Source organism: Sphaerodactylus townsendi, linkage group LG15, assembly GCF_021028975.2.
Source record: "Sphaerodactylus townsendi isolate TG3544 linkage group LG15, MPM_Stown_v2.3, whole genome shotgun sequence".
Classification (NCBI taxonomy): domain Eukaryota; kingdom Metazoa; phylum Chordata; class Lepidosauria; order Squamata; family Sphaerodactylidae; genus Sphaerodactylus; species Sphaerodactylus townsendi.
Genome location: NC_059439.1, coordinates 360,871 through 378,292, shown reverse-complemented (window position 1 = coordinate 378,292; position 17,422 = coordinate 360,871). Strand labels below are relative to the sequence as shown.

The following is a 17,422-nucleotide window of genomic DNA, read 5'->3' as shown; positions in this document are numbered from 1 at the left end:
TTTACATCTAAACATTTAAATATTGGTATTTAAAATGTTTTCCAAAAACTTAGCCGTTGCCAAGGTGATCGATGGACTACGGTCACTCAGCAAAAAACGAGTGGTCTGGAATTTGGAATAATGAAGCCTTGGCAGCAGCAAAGGATAAATTAAAATCATACGGGGGCTGCTATAAAGATGACATTCCAGGAGAATATGGGACATGGTTTCAGGAGATCCACAACCACAACGACATCGTCTCTGTTGTTTGGGGATCTGAAGGTATCTCCCAGAGGTTACCGCTGATGGGAAGCTGTTAAGACGTGCGAACATAAATAAACGACGTTGCTTAATGGATGACCGAGATGTGAGATATTTGGCTCTTACTCTGTAGCGTGGCTGTATTCCAAGGTAGCAGGGGGAGCATACAGCTGCCTTTGTCAGGTAAAAAAAGTGATGCTTGATATCCCTCAATCTTTCCCGGATTTGGTTAAAAATGTATAATTCACTGCCAATCCCAACACTATCCAAATCAATCCCTATGGTCTTGATTTTGTCCTCAATTGCTTTGAACCAGCAAAATGGAAACCTGTCTTTAAAGAGGTTTACGTTTATGTCACCAGCAGATGATCTAAAGCAGGGGTCCCCAAACTTTTTAAACAGGGGGCCAGTTCACTGTCCCTCAGACTGTTGGAGGGCCGGACTAAAAAAAACTATGAACAAATTCCTATGCACAAATGATTGTAAAATGTTTGATTTCACCTTTCAGCCTTTCTGTCATGTTCTATTAGAACAGTGACCAAAGTATGTCAAGTACAGGGTGGGCTCTAAATATTGTTGGGGAGGCTGTGGAATACCTTCCCCTGTAAGAAAAAAAAAAAGCAGAACTTTCCCAATGAAGCATTCCATCTAACCCAGGATTAGGTATCTTCCTGGGTTCTTCCTCCCTAGCAGCCAGCGAGTGATTCGCCAGCCTGGCTGATGCCAATGGGAGTGAGGCGGAACAGAAAGCCTGAGAGCAACACATGGAGTAGCTGAGAGGGAAGGGCGGAGCAGGAGTTGCCACATGTAAGGTTTCCAACTCTGGGTCAGAAAATTCATGGAGATTTTGGGGTGCCATCATGTAATTGCAATCAACAGCCGTTGGGGCCAGTTCCTCCTCTCCCTCGAGCCCCCACTGCACATGAATGGAGCCATCGCCGCCATGCCTGGCGGGCCGGATAAATGCCTTCAGGGGGCCACATTTGGCCCCCGGGCCGTAGTTTGGGGACCCCTGATCTAAAGTGTAGTCTAAGCCAGTACTTTATGGTGACAATCCAAGCTTCTGTTTCGACAAGTGAGAGACCACGCTCAAGACATAAGGCTAAATAGGTGACGCTATTCGGAACTCCCAAGATTAATTTTATTAAATTTATTAAATCCCCTTTGGGGATAGGGTAGGCTGACCAGCCATCCCGCTTTTGGCGGGACCGTCATGCCTTTAAACAATTTGTCCCGCGTCCTGCGGGTTCTGCAAATTGTCCCGATTTTTTGGGAGGCTGCTGCACTGCCTTCTGGGGCGCAAGGCAGTGCGGCAGCCTCCCGTGTGCCCAGCCGCAGGAGCGCATGGCCTTCTGTGACAGGGCGGCAAACCGCAAGCCCCAGAAGCCTGTGTGCTTCTGCGGCTGTGCGTGCGTGCAGCCGCTTCCCCCGTCCCGGATCACAAAGGTGACCATCTGGTCACCTTAGGATAGGGCGGTATAAAAATCCAATTAATTAATTAATTAATTAAAATAAATAAATTTATATCCTGTCCTATCCCCATAGGGCTCAGGGCGGGTTACACCATAAAAACAATCAATAAAATCATTAAAAATAACAATACAAATGCTAAAACAATAAACTCCAACACCCAATAACTAGATTTAGATGGCTGTAGGTAATACAATCCCCAATCACCACACCACCACCCCACCACCCCCGGGCAAAAGGAGATGATCTGACATCACAGGTGTCAAACTCGCAGCCCTCCAGATGTTCATGAACTACAGTTCCCATCAGCCCTTGCCAGTATAGCCAATACTCATGTTGGGAGGGACTGATGGGAGTTGTCGTTCATGAACATCTGGAAGGCCACAAGTTTGACACCCCTGTCTTACATGACTAGTTGGAAAAGCCTGGTGGAACAGCCAGGTCTTGCAGGCCCTGCGGAGCTCTATTAGTTCCTGCAGGGCTCTCACAGAACTCCGAAGCTTGTTCCACCGGCCCAGAGCCAAGACTGAAAAGGCCCTGGCTCTTGTTGATGCCAGCCGGATGGCTCTTGGGCCAGGGATTGCCAAAGAAGAGGAGGAGGAGGAGGAGGAGGAGGAGGAGGAGTTTGGATTTATATCTCCCCTTTCTCTCCTACAGGAGACTCAAAGGGGCTGACAATCTCCTTGCCCTTCCACCCCACAACAAACACCCTGTGAGGTGGGTGGGGCTGAGAGAGCTCCGAGGAGCTGTGACTAGCCCAAGGTCACCCAGCTGGCATGTGTGGGAGTGCACAGGCGAATCTGAATTCCCCAGATAAGCCTCCACAGCTCAGGTGGCAGAGCTGGGAATCAAACCCAGTTCCTCCAGATTAGATACATGAGCTCTTAACCTCCTACGCCACTGCTGCTCCCAAAAAGTTTATCTCCCATGATCGGAGGGGCTTTTGAGGGCAATACCTGCTTTGACGTTGTTTTTAACTAATTTCTGCTCATTTATACTATTCTAACATTGTAAGTAATCGCGATACCCTTTCGGTGAGTATTGACTAAAAAAAAATCGGATGGATGGATGGATGGATGGATGGATGGATGGATGGATGGATGGATGGATGGATGGATGGATGGATGGATGGATGGATGGATGGATGGATGGATGGATGGATGGATGGATGGATGGATGGATGGATGGATGGATGGATGGATGGATGGATGGATGGATGGATGGATGGATGGATGGATGGATGGATGGATGGATGGATGGATGGATGGATGGATGGATGGATGGATGGATGGCAGGCACTTTGGAACCTTGGAAAGATATATCAGGTGTATGCCAGGATGGAAAATGGCATAATTACATCAGTCATAAGTTGCATTAAGAGTGTGTAGCATTGCATCCAAGTCCTGGGTTTTTATGGGTTATGAGGAAGTTTTGGTTTCTGTTTTTGGCCAGCTCTTCATTGGCCATCTAGACTAAATTCTGACTTGTGTTGATTGTGGTGTCAGAAATTGATTTCCCACTGGGGTTAGTGTTTTGAACTCGCCTTACAGAAGACTCAGGTTGGACGCATTTGCTATGTACTTTCTTTGCTGTATAATTTGCTATAGACTCTCTTCGGGTTTTCTAATATTACACTTTTATTAGTTAGTGATATATTTGGGTTAATTGTCTGGCTGGTATGATCTTATAAAATTGGGTGGGAAATTATTATGCTGTTTGGTGCTAACTTCTTTTTTTCTAACCTGATGGCTCTCCTTTTATTTATGTATTTATAGTAATAATAATCATTTGTATTGTCGAAGGCTTTCACGGCTGGATTTAACTGGTTGTGGTGGGTTTTCCAGGCTGTGTGGCCGTGGTCTGGTGGATCTTGTTCCTAATGGAACAAGATCCACCAGACCACAGCCACACAGCCCAGAAAACCCACCACAACCAATAATAATTTGATTTTCATCCCACTCTCCCGTGTTGCAGGGGGCTCACAGTAACTCACAACAATACAAAAACAATCAAATTATAACACAATTAACAGCAATACGCTAAAACTTATAAAGATGGCGCTTGGTCCAACCAAGGATGGGACAGCTCAGAATGTCCCCAATCCTATATCTGAAAACAAATTCAGAATAACTAAAACAGGGAAGGGAAAGAAAGATTAGTTGTTCTAGAGACTAAGAACCGGGTGACCTGCCAGAAGACGTCCAGGGAAATGCAGCAAGATGGCAGCGCCAGGGATTGGTTTTAATTTATGATCTTCTAATTGATTGATCTTTCTCTGCTTAGGTTTGAAAAGGGACGGATCTATACTTTCATCGGGGAAGTGGTGGTTTCTGTAAACCCATACAGGAACTTAAATATCTATGGCCGTGACATGATCGAGCACTACAAAGGTCGGGAGCTGTACGAGAGGCCGCCCCATCTCTTTTCCATTGCGGATGCAGCATATAAAGCCATGAAAAGACGGTCAAAGGACACCTGCATAGTCATATCAGGTAGGTCAGGAGTACCAGCTGTTACCACGTGAGGAACGTTCTAATGGTCTTTTTGGAACTTGAAGTAAAGCAGGCAAAACAACGGCTTCCCTGTTAGTTGTGAGACTCCTTCGCTTAGCTAGCAACAGAATATTTCTACATAGTGTTCAACTGAACTGACATTTGGCTTGTAAAGGTACGATTTCCCTGACTTCTTGCCCAAAAGATGTGGCAAGCTAGATTAACGAGCTGTCTTCTACTGAGTCAACTTAGGTCAGAGAGGGATAATATGTTTAAAGAAATAAAAGTGATTCAGAAAAGTCTCATTTTCTCTCTCTCTCTCTACCCACCCACCCACCCATCCACCCACCCACCTATCCAACCACCCACCCACCTACCCACCCACCCACCCACCCACCTACCCACCCACCCACCCACCCACCCACCCACCCACCCACCCACCCACCCACCCACCCACCCACCCACCTACCCACCTACCCACCTACCCACCTACCCACCTACCCACCTATCTATCTATCTATCTATCTATCTATCTATCTATCTATCTATCTATCTATCTATCTATCTATCTATCTATCTATCTATCTATCTATCTATCTATCTATCTATCTATCTATCTATCTATCTATCTATCTATCTATCTATCTATCTATCTATCTATCTATCTATCTATCTATCTATCTATCTATCTATCTATTAGATTTTAAACCGCCCATCCCCGAAGGGCTCTGGGCGGCGTACAACAATACATAATAACAGGCCTGCAACAACAATACATAATAACATTTAACACAGCAGGCTAAAAACAACATTTCACACATAAAAACTAGGGTAATTTAAAACAATTTACAAATCTATAACCATAAAATACAGCAGCAGCAATAATATATGGCACCCGATCCCAAGGCCAGGAGGGGACAGTACTGATTAGATAGTATATCAGGCGTGCCAATAATGGCACGCAACACAAGGGGGTCCCCGTGTTGTATATATGTTCCGTTTTGCCACTGTAATCTGGTCAAGTAGATTTTGCCAAAAATACCTTTCCAACTATGTGCAGTTTGCAAAAAATAAAAGCTCAGTTGTCTTCCAACCACATTCATGCCTCATCCTGTTCAGAATTGTTATTGTCAGAAATTGCTGCTGTTGCCAGAACCTCAGAGGTCTTCCTTAGTTCTGTTACTTGATGGTCCTTAATCCCAACACCAGGAATTGAATTTGGCCCATAGGCCTCTAATATATGTGCTTAACTCTAAGTTTGCTTTGAAAAATAGACTGGAGATTATACAAATTGTGCAGAATGCTGTACGGCAGCGTGCAGTGGGTAATCAGCGTAAGCACTTCCTGTTTATAACTGAAGAAACGTGTTGCTTTGGACTGCTGTTATGATGCCTGTCTGTGCCCTTAGGAGAGAGCGGGGCTGGCAAAACGGAAGCCAGTAAATACATCATGCAATATATAGCTGCCATTACCAACCCAAGCCAGAGAGCGGAGGTTGAAAGGTAAGGAATTTTTGACCTTGTGGGGAGGGACAGGGTGTGCTACGAATGTTTAGTGGTATCTGGGGCTGTTCTCAAATAGAACCGTCAGTAATAATGGATGAGATGGTTGAAGTGGGGAGATGAGAGCCCCAAGACATTTCCCCATCTTGGGCAACCAGCCTACCTGTTTTTTTGAGCATCGTTCAAGGTGCTGGTTTCAAAACTGTGACGCTCCCAATGACTTGGGCCTCACACGGCTTCGAAATAGCTGCCTTCTTGTCTCTCACTTCAGTTGTCCAGTAAAGGTAAAGTTTCCCCTTGAGTTGTAGCCAACCCTGGGATACCACTGCGAGCAGTGATTTTATAGACCTTAAGAGGTGAAGCTGGTATAGTGTTTCTGAGGGGTAGTTTGCCATTGCTTTCCCTGGCTATTCTTTACCCCCTAGCTATGAGCTAGGCACTCATTTACCGACCAAGAAATGGATGGCTGGCTGAGTTGACCATGAGCCAGCTGCTAGGATATCTGGCCCACAGGGGGCCCGAACTCCTGACCGTGTGAGTGGCAGTTCAAGCACTTAACCACTACGCCACGCAGCTCCTACGCAGGTGTCCAGTAATTGCCAGCAACCATACTGGATGCACCCCGTTCAGGTAGCGAGAGACCACACTGACTACGTACTCCTTAGCCCTTGGAAGCACCATTTTCAGTCTGGCCTTTATTGGACAAGGGACAGGGTTCAATTGGCTATTTGCGTATGTCATCTCCAAACCTTCTGAACAATGAGGAAGGAAGTGAACAATAAACGAAGAGTGAGAAAGCAAAAGAGATCGTTATCATAGGGAATTAAAAACAAACAAACAAAGCTATCCAGCCTGCTAGTTAAGACCAGTCTCCTTAAGACAGTGTGGTGCTGTGATTAAGCGTGGCAGACTCTAATCTGAAGAACCAAGTTTGATTCCCAACTCCTCCACATAAAGCCTGCTGGGAGACCTTGGGCCAGTCACAGTTCTCTCAGAACTCTCTCAGCCCCACCTGCCTCACCAGGTGTCTATTGTGGGAAGAGGAAGGAAAGGAGCTTAAAAGGTATAAAAAAACAGATCATCTTCTCTGTGCCTTCAGAGGTGAAACTGGTAGAGACGGGAGTCAGTGCATTTCCAGTGGTGGCCCCTTGCCTTTGGAATGTCCTCCCCTTGAGGCCGACAGGGCACTGGCTGGCTGGCTGCCTGCCTTTTATGTGCCAGGCTAAAATTATGTCCCTTTCTACCCCAGGCTTTTAATTATGGAGTTTTAAAATCTTCTTTGAGTTGTTTTGTGGTTTGCTTCTAGCCTGAGGACCATTTTTTGGATTCTTTTGGACTTGTTTTAAATGGCTTGTTTGTTTTCACTTACAAGCTGCTTGGAGAGTTGGCACATAACTGCCCTGGATTTCTTCTCAGTCAAAAGTGGCATGCATTTAAATCACTGCTATGCCTCAAGTATCTCTGTGGGCCAGTGGTATTGACATATTTGTGACAGTTAGCGTGGAGTAGTGCAGTGGTGGCGAACCTTTGGCACTCCAGATGTTATGGACTACAATTCCCATCAGCCCCTGCCAGCATGGCAGAGATTTTTCTCTGTAAGCTCCCAACCCAAAGCATGTTGCAAGTAAACAGCAGGACACCCCATGTTTTATCGTTTTAACATGCCAGTTCTTCTCAGATTGGCACAGAAGTGCCCTTCTGTTTGTGAAGAAATCGTCCATTCACGGGAGTTTATGAATGCAACCAAAGAACGGGGCATCCCACATGTTCCTGGGCCCTGGACCCAAAACGGACTTCACACAGCATCCGCCTGTTTAATCCTACTGATCTGGTAGTTGATAGTCTGTTCCTCATATGTGAAACATCTTATGCCAAAGGGTAGGAATACACAACGTCTCGACCTGGTTTCCTGGTCTCTTGCTTGACATCCTTGTCTGTCCCGAAGGGTAAAGAACATGCTGTTGAAATCTAACTGCGTTCTAGAGGCCTTCGGCAACGCCAGGACAACCCGCAACGACAACTCCAGCCGGTTTGGAAAGTATATGGATATCAACTTTGATTTCAAAGGAGATCCAATAGGTGGGCACATCAATAATTACTTGCTAGAAAAGGTGAGTTGTTCTTTCTGGGGAGACCTTGCGACTTTTTTTGTAGATGAAGGCTTGTTTTGTGAATGAAGAAAAGGATGATCATATTGTTCACATACACGCTACAGGGGTCAGGTCTATCAGTCACAGACCAGGAAAGGGATTTGAGCTTCTTAGTTGATAGTTCCATGGGAATGTCCACTCAATGCATGGCAGCTGTGAAAAAGGCAAACTCTATGCTGGGGATAATTAGGAAAGGAGTTGATAATAAAACCGCAAAGATTGTTATGCCCTTATATAAAGCCGTGGTGCGACTGCACTTGGAGTACTGTGTTCAATTCTGGTCGCCACATCTCAAAAAGGATATCGAAGAGATAGAAAAAGTGCAGAGAAGGGCAATGAGGATGATTGAAGGATTGGAGCACTTTCCTTATGAGGAGAGGCTGCAGCGTTTGGAGAGGAGGTGTCTGAGGGGGGATATGATTGAAGTCTATAAAATTATGCATGGGGTAGAAAATGTTGACAGGGAGAAATTGTTCTCTCTTTCTCACAATACTAGAACCAGGGGGCATCCATTGAAAATGCTGGGGGGAAGAATTAGGACTAATAAAAGGAAACACTTCTTCATGCAACGTGTGACTGGTGTTTGGAATATGCTGCCACAGGAGGTGGTGATGGCCACTCACCTGGATAGCTTTAAAAGGGGCTTGGACAGATTTATGGAGGAGAAGTCGATCTATGGCTGCCAATCTTGATCCTCCTTGATGTGAGATTGCAAATGCCTGAGCAGACCAGGTGCTCAGGAGCAGCAGCAGCAGCAGAAGGCCATTGCTTTCACCTCCTGCCCGTGAGCTCCCAAAGGCACCTGGTGGGTCACTGCAAGTAGCAGAGAGCTGGACTAGATGGACTCTGGTCTGATCCAGCAGGCTCTTTCTTATGTTATTATGTTTGCGCTGGGACTCAAAGCAGAAAACTGAGGCAGAATAACCAAGCCTTGTTCCCAGGAAGACAAAACCCAGGGTAGAGTTGGCTTTAACCTGTGAAGTTCTCATCAAATAATACTGCAGAAGACACCATCTTTTAGAAACATGATTATGAAATAGTAAAGAAATTTCATCTGGCATGTTCAGCAGACTAATCAATCTGATTTTGAAACTGGACTCTGTTAGGTTCTTTTTTTTTATCCTGTTGCTCAACTCTGGTTGTCTGGATTTCATATTTAATTTTTAAAAAATCTGTCTTTGTTGCTCTGAAGTCTATGAGCAGAATATGTGCTTGAGGTTGGGTTTTTAAAATTTCATTAGGAGTTTTTCCCATGTGAGGCTCCCACCCACCTTCTTCCCGTGGTTTTCGTTATGGAGAGGACAGCCTTGGAGGCAGAGCCTCGCAGGGCCACCTGTGTGGAGATACTGTCTATGCTGGGGGGAGCAGAGGCCCCCCCCTCCACTCATCCTTTTCCCCACCCAAGCAGCATTCAGCAGGGGGCATCAGAGGCTACTCTTTGCCCAGCTGTCCACATTCCCAGAGAGTGCAGTAGTGGTGAGGGAGGAGGAATCTAAGAACATCAGAACGAGCCAGCTGGATCAGACCAAAGTCCATCTAGTCCAGCTCTCTGCTACTCGCAGTGGCCCACCAGGTGCCATTGGGAGCTCACATGCAGGATGTGAAATCTGTGTGTGTGTGTGTGTGTGTGTGTGTGTACACCCCTTATTTTTAAGGTTTCAGATTTTGATGCAAATTGCAGGGATCCATCCCCCAGGCTTGGAGAAAAATCTCAGTTCCGTCATCCTGACCCCAACTGATAGATTGAAGTGTCTGCAGATGGGGCCAAGTTGAGTATTCAATAAGACAGGATTAAATGAGGTGGTAGCATTTACGTATCTGTCGTTCATGTAAAAGGTCACTTGCTTTGGCTCCTCTGTGTCTCCCCTCCTCCATTTTGTGCCACCCCTTGTGAAGGGGCTTCAGCTGTATTGAGAAGCTCCCAAAATGTCAGACTCCCCCCCCCCCCTTCTCTTTTCTCTGCAGTCACGGGTGATTGTGCAGCAGCTGGGAGAGCGAAGCTTTCATTCCTTTTACCAGGTGAGTCCCTCCTTTCTCAGAGTGTGTCTATGAGGCAGACTTGATGATTGAACTGAGACACACACACCCTTTTGTGTAGCCTGTCCCATATTCCCAATTGCCCTTATAATTCCCTGGAGATGCTGCATCCCCGGTTCATTTCTTATTTTTATTTACCTTTATTGGCATAACAACAATAAAAACCCATTTATACATGTTTGTCAATAACAAGACATAAACATTTTGCTATCAGCTCCAGAATCTTACTAAAAGTGCCATTCAAGAAAAATTTAATTATTAGACTGTCAGCAGCCTCTTCAAGACCCATCAAGAAGGGCTCTAGATATTTACACCTAGACCTATTACCCTGTTTCCCCGAAAATAAGCCCTAACCCGAAAATAAGCCCCAACGTGATTTTTTGGGATTTTTGGAGGATGATTGAAATATAAACCCTACTCCAAAAATAAGCCCTAGGTACAGATTCCTCGGCACAGCTGATCTGGTCACGTGGGGGGCGCAAAATCATGGAAAAAAATAAGACATCGCCTGAAAATGAGCCCTAACGCATCTTTTGGAGCAAAAATTAATATAAGACCCTGTCTTATTTTTGGAAAAACACGGTATAAAGGGTGCAATACAATAGAACATGAAGAACAGACTCTTGACACCCAATTCCACAGATACACATTCTGACATGACCCTCCCCTGCTTGAGAGCCAGGAGAGGGCAACCCTTTGCCTCTGGCCAGTGTCTCTACGCCACCTCGCCTCAGTTAATTGCCTGGTCCTTCCCATATGTATCCCTTGACCACAGGTGTGTATCTAAACGATTGGCTCCTGCTTTGGCAGGTCGTTTTGCTGAGGGCAGCCTGAAGACAGTCTCAATTCTTTGCTCAATGGTGGCCTGTCCAAGTCTCCGTGAGCCAAACTGATTTTGTTTCGGAGGAGCAGAGGTCGGCAAAAGGGCTCCGCTGTAGTAATTTTCCTTCAGAGCTTTGCTCTCAGTGTTCAGCATAACTGGATTCCTGCCCTGGACTTGTCTGTCTTACCTATTTCTTCTGCCTCTGAAAAGGAGGACCTGGGCAACAGCTGTGGTCAGTTGGACGGGAATCCTGTCGGCCCCCCTGTGGGTAGGATATCCTCTCTCTCAAGCCTTCCCTCTCAGCCTTTCGTTCAGCATCTCCGGGCAAGAAGAATCCACAGCTCATTCTGTCAGTGGGTGAGAGGAGTATATCGGTTGCCTCTGACAGAGAAGAGAATGGCCTTCCCCACCCTATCTTTATCCAGTTCTTCTTTCTTTATTGCCCTACCTCTAAGCATAAGCATTTTATTGTCATTGTGCACGCACAACGAAATGTACAGCAGCATTCCTCGATGCCCACAATTTCAGACTCATACCCCATCCTCACTTTCCCCTTCCTCCACCCATCCCTACACAGCCCCAAATACATCAACACGAAGCCCCGGAGATCAGCATAGCCACAGCTCTAGAGGAGAAGCTGTCTCTAAGCCTCTTTGTCCTAGTTTTGATAGACCTGTATTGTCTGCCAGATGGTAACAGTTCAAAAAGAGAGTGTGCTGGATGAGACGGGTCTCTCAGAATATTTTGGGCTTTCTTTAGGCTTTGGGAATTATAGAGTTCTTCCAAGGAGGGGAGAGGGCAGCCGATAATCCTCTGTGCAGTAGTGATCACCCTTTGGAGCACCTTCCTATCTGCCACTGTGCAACTGGAGAACCATACACAGATGCAGTAGTTTAGACCTATTAGTTTAAGATCTATTAATGGATAGGGACGCAAGTGAACAGAGGCGCATATTTACAGGAAGGGACAAGAAAATCTCAGTGGGGCCAACCTTTCTGGTTTCAAAAGCAGTTTTTCCCAGTCATGAACCCATGCACACGAGTCAAGTCCCGACACACAGCTTCAAGAGGAAAACACCCTTCCCCTCATCGTAGGTGATCTCACCTGTTCTAGGGGAGGACAGGAGAATGACTCCAGACAGGGGTGGGATTAATAATAATGCTATTTTGAAAATCGTGTGAGCAGAGGAAGTGCGTTGAGCATTGATTCCTGCTCACATAATTAGGCGTTACCCACACACACAAAACAAAAGAAGTCATTTAATTGGATAACTGACTTTCCCAATTTGTTTTCTCAGCTACTCCAAGGAGGTTCTGAGCAGCTTCTGCGATCCTTACATCTTCTTAAGGATTTATCTGCATATAGCTACATTAATGCTGGAGCCCAACTAAAGGTGAGAGCCCCAGCTGTCAGTGTGGGGGCAGTGGTGGGATCCAAAAATTTTAGTAACAGGTTCCCATGGTGGTGGGATTCAAACTGTGGCGTAGCGCCAATGGGGCTGGGCGGGGCACGACTGGGGGCGTGGCCGGGCATTCCGGGGGCGGGGCATTCCTGGGCAGGGCTGTGGCAAGGACACAGCCGCTGCGCCGGTCCTTGGGTGGGAAATGAATGCACGCAGGCGCAGGCTGCTACCTTCTGCTAGACTGCTTCAAGTTCTGCGCGCTACTGCTGAGAGGAGGGCGTAACTAAGGCAAAAATCACGTGGCAAAATCACCAATGAGTAACCCCCTCTCGGCACACACAAATAATTAGTAACCTACTCTCGGGAACCTGTGAGAACCTGCTGGATCCCACCTCTGTGTGGGGGTCTCTCTCTGTCTCTGAAATGTGGAAGGATCGGCTATATTATTTCACGTCCGGCCGTGAAGGGCTGAAGCTGTGGCTGAGTCAAGTGCTGATGAAAACTACTTGCCCTGAAACATTTGCATTCGTTTTTGGTCCGGCTCAAGGGGGGCGGGGTGGGGGTCTTGCGGAACCAGGTTGCTCTGTATTCCCTGGTACTTCCAGGTTAACTTGCTGTTTTCCAAAAGCATCGGGAGGCTGCAGTGGAGAGGGAGGTTTCTCCCCTTCCCCTGCTCCACTTCAGCCTCCGGATCCCCGCCACGACTATTCCACGTACGTCTCACAACCCTTGGAATAACCTTTTCTGGGGTTGGAAGGCCTGCTGGAGGGAGGCAACGGCAGGAAAAACCTACAACATCCTTGTTTTGCCGTTCAGTCCTAACAACACTTTCCTGTAAGTCCCACCGAACACACGTGAGGAGGATTCTGAGTAGACCTGTTTACAGAGGTGGGATCCAGCAGGTTCCCACCAGTTCCCGAGAGTGGGCTACTAATTATTTGTGTGTGCCGAGAGGGGGTTACTAATTGGGTCTGCTTTTCCGTTAGAAATTCCATTAGGTCCAAAAATCACAAAGTCCTGTTGTTTCCTATGTGGCTGGTGAGCGAAGGTAGAAAACGGGATAATTCTCCCTGTTGGGCTGTTTTAAAAACATGTTTTGGCAATATGGTAAAGTTCCTGGTTTAAGGAAAGTCTCCTTCTTTTGATTCCTAGAAACAAAATCAAGTATTTGAAAGCATTAAGTATTTGACAGGCCGCCAATTAGAGGAGAAGTAGTTGTTTCTGTTGGCAGTAGACGATAGGACTTGCTATAATGAGTTTAAATTATGGACAGAAAGATACCAGCTGGAAATTAGGAACTTTTTTTTACAGTAAGAGTTTTTTACAGTAACTGAGAAATTATTAATGCCCCGCCCCCGGAATGCCCAGCCACGCCCCCATCGTGCCCCACCCAGCCCCATTGGCGCTACGTCACTGCTTGAATCCCACCACCATGGGAACCTGTTACTAACATTTTTGGATCCCACCACTGCCTGTTTAGGATTACACTCTTAACCCTGTTTGGGGGGGAGGGCAGAAGCAGGGGGGAGGTGCAGGGGCTAAGACAGGGGTGGCCAACCCATGGTGCTCCAGATGTTCATAGACTACAATTCCCATCGGGCTGGTGGGAATTGTAGGGCATCAGCATCTGGAGCACCATGGGTTGGCCACCCCTGGAGGGGCGGGGAGGAGGGATGGGAGGGGGAAGTGGCAAATGGGTGGGTTGGGGAAGCAGACCCCAGGCAGCGGGGGGGGGGAGGAAGCGGGGGCCTGTGGGGGGAAGGTGCAGTTGAGAAGGAAGCAGGAAAAGGAAAGCTGGGAGAATCAGGGGCTGCCTCGAGAGGAACTGGAGGCAGTGCAGATCAGAGGGGGCTGGGGTGGGGAGCCCCCCCCCCCACGGAAGTCTTGGCAGATCCCAAGCTTGTTTCTCTCCGATTGCTGTCCCAGAAGAGAAAGAGGCGTATTGGCAAAGGGGCTCGCTGCAAATTAAGGGCGGGAGCTTAGACTGTGGCCTGCTGCTCTGACAGGCTCCTTGCAGTGGTGTTTGGCAATATCGTGCTCCCGGTTAATTCTTCTGGGCTCCCTGAATTCCAGTTCCCTGAGAGTAGGTGACTGTGGATATTCATTCATTCATTCATTCATTCATTCATTCATTCATTCATTCATTCATTCATTCATTCATTCATTCATTCATTCATTCATTCATTCAGCCTTTATTTGGCATAACCAATATAAAATCACATCAAAATACAAACTTGTAACATATAGCAAATAGAGTTGATTCATACATACTATTGCTTATGGGACACGTCCAATAAAAATTTTGCACCCATTTTGCAGATTGGAGCATCAGAGTTATTTAATAAAAACAATAATCTGCTTGGTTCATCTAGCTCACTGGGTATCATGGAAAGCAACCTAGAGTATTTAATTCTAATACTTGCCAATTTGGGACAACAGAGCAGTTGGTGAGATAATGTTTCTAATTGGTTTGCATCACACGAGCACACCCTTTTGCTCATTTCTAGATTGTTATATCTACCATGTAGTATAGCATAAGGGAAAACATTGAAGCGAGCAAGTGAAAAAACTCTTCTCTGGTGACTGTGGATATTGATGCTTCATATGACTAGAAAACTGTAGGCCTGAAACATCGCGCTGAATTCGTTAGACAGCTGCTATTCCTTGCCTTCTGGAATTAAAAGCTACCTGTCAGTTGTCTGCCATGATGCCACCCGTGCCGTCCCTGTGTGGGCGTTGGCGTGGCCTGTCCGGGTGCCGGACCCGTGTGTGACGGCTGCTGTTTTTCTTTTTCTAGTGTTCCACCCATGACAGTGCTGACTTCAAGGCTGTCGCTGAGGCCATGAAAGTGATTGGGTTTGAACCAGATGAAGTTCAGACAGTATACAAAATTCTGGCTGCCATCCTACATTTGGTGAGTTGGGGGCGGGGAGTTTGTAGGGCCCGTGTACCTAAAAAGAAGAAGAGTTTGGATGTATATCCCGCCTTTCTCTCCTGTGAGGATTCTCAGGGTGGTTTACAAACTCCTTTTCCCTCCTCTCCCCTCAACAGACACCTTGTGAGGCAGGTGGGGCTGAGAGATTTCGGAGAGAACTGTGACTAGCCCAAAGTCACACACCAGGCTTCATGTGGAAGAGCGGGGAAACAAATCTAGCTCACCAGATGAGAGTCTGCCACTGATGTGGAGGACGGGGGAATCAAACCCAGCTGTCCTGATTAGAGCCCACTGCTTTTAACCAATGCACTGTGCTGGCTCTCCTGCCCCACTTACTGGAACATCAGTGCCTAGTGGGGGTGGAAAACACCATCACGTTGCAGCCAATTTATGGTGGCCCTTTAGGGGTTTTCAACATTTTCAAAGGTGGATAGCCATTGCCGGTCTCTGTGTGGGCTGAGAGAGTTCTGAGAGAACTGTGACTGGCCCAAGGTCACCCAGCAGGCTTCAAGCCTGGTTCTTCAGAGTTGATTCCTCCACTCATGTGGACGACTGGGGAATCAAACCCGGTCCTTCAGACTAGAGTCCCCTGCTCTAGGAAGACAAACCTATGAAGAAGAAGAAGAAGAAGAAGAAGAAGAGGAGGAGGGTGAGGAAGGAGAAGGAGAAGGAGAAGGAGAAGAAGAAAGAGAAGGAGGAGGAGGAGAAGAAGGAGAAGAAGGAGAAGAAGAAATTTGGAGTAGTGGATTGTAATCTGGAGGGCCAGGCTTGATTCCCCACTCTTCCACATGAAGCCTGCTGGATGACCGTACGCCAGTCACAGTTCTCTCAGAACTCTCTCAGCCCACACGGAGGCAGGCAAACTGCTTCCAAACCTCTCTTGCCTTGAAAATCCTGTGGGGTGGCCGTACGTCAGCTGTGACTTGATGGCACCTGCACGTGCACACCCGACTTTGAAGAAGCAGAAGCAAGCCTTTATTGGCATAGACAGCAGTAAAACAATAATAAAAACAGATTAAAAAGCATATACAACATAGCATATACATGTTAGGACAAAGGAAATCTACTGGCATTTAGTAATTTCCAGGAGAAAGTCTGCCACTATCATACAGAGAGAAGGATCAGGGTTGTCCAACAAGTAGTGTGATCTAATTAAATCGGGGAGATGGGGTAAATGTAAAGGAGTAAGATTCACATACTTGGATCTGATTTCCTTGAATCTGAGACAGTGAAGTAATTGGTGGGCCAGAGATTCAACTGAGCCATCGTTACATGGGCACAATCTTTTAGCCTTTTCTTGCTTATTAAATCTGCCATGTAACAAGGCAGAAGGCATAACATTGAACCTGGCGAGCATTATGGCTCTCCTTTGAACAGGGTTTATTAAACAATACAGGTAGTGTGCCAAGTGGCCCCGTTCAAATGGGAGAGAGAAATACAGGGGGGAGCACGTTTTCTTGGCTGCAGTGATTAAGGTGGAGAACTCTCTATCCAATAGTTGACCTTTTAATTTCCTATAAGCTTCTGAATAGGACAAAGGGCAAAGTGAATCCACTGACAGTCCGATAGAGGCAATTTTTTCTTCAATTATGGAAAACCAGGGGTTGGAATGGGTGTCAGAGAGCAGACGGTGGACCAGGGAGTTACGGTCCGAGAGAAAATGAATTCGCAGCCAGAATCTAAAAGCCCTCAGCCAAGCGGCTGATTCCAAGGAGTTTTGACCTAACTCCAGACAAAGGGCTGCATAGGGCACGCAATTTGGGAGTCCAGTTATCTTGTGAAAAAATTTGGATTGAAGAGAATTCAGGGAGTAGTTAATAGCTTGAATCCAAATTGGGAGTCCGTAAAGCAATCTCAAGGCGACTTTGGCATTGAAAAATTTGAGGGCAGGAGGGATAAAGGAGTGGCCACTGCTGTAAAAGAAACGTAGTAGTGCTGATATACTATTAGATGTAGCTAGGAGAGCGGCCTTCCTCTGGGTTGCCCATGAAAGGTTAAAAGAGAATGAGAGGCCAAGGTATTTATAGCACTTAACCTGTTCGATTTGGGTGCTTTTCATTGCCCATGTGAGCTTCTTAAAGCGCCTAGAGAAGACCAATACCTTGGTTTTTTCATAGTTTATTGTCATAGTTGGATTCTGTTGGATTCACAGTAATCCACACAGCGCTTCATTAAGCATCTGAGGCCAACTCTGGATCGAGAGAGAAGGACAGCGTCATCTGCATAGAGCAGAATTGATACATGGGATGTACCCAGTTTGGGGGCATGGCTGTTCACTGCTGAGAGGGCAGAGGGGAGGTCACTTAAGAAAAGATTGAAGAGAGTGGGGGCCAGGACGCAGCCCTGTTTGACCCCTTTGGTAATTGGAATA

The 17,422-nt window shown here is 46.6% G+C and overlaps 1 protein-coding gene across 1 annotated transcript in view; it reads left to right on the top strand.

Moving 5' to 3' along the window:
- Positions 1-17,422, top strand: part of MYO1D (myosin ID) — a 66,643-nt gene that overhangs the window by 9,926 nt on the left and 39,295 nt on the right. The window contains exons 2-7 of the mRNA XM_048518363.1: positions 3,994-4,202; positions 5,611-5,704; positions 7,650-7,815; positions 9,820-9,873; positions 12,012-12,107; positions 14,914-15,030. Coding sequence (XP_048374320.1) covers positions 4,082-4,202; positions 5,611-5,704; positions 7,650-7,815; positions 9,820-9,873; positions 12,012-12,107; positions 14,914-15,030 — 648 coding nt within the window. The 5' untranslated portion in view covers positions 3,994-4,081. The remainder of the gene's footprint in view (positions 1-3,993; positions 4,203-5,610; positions 5,705-7,649; positions 7,816-9,819; positions 9,874-12,011; positions 12,108-14,913; positions 15,031-17,422) is intronic.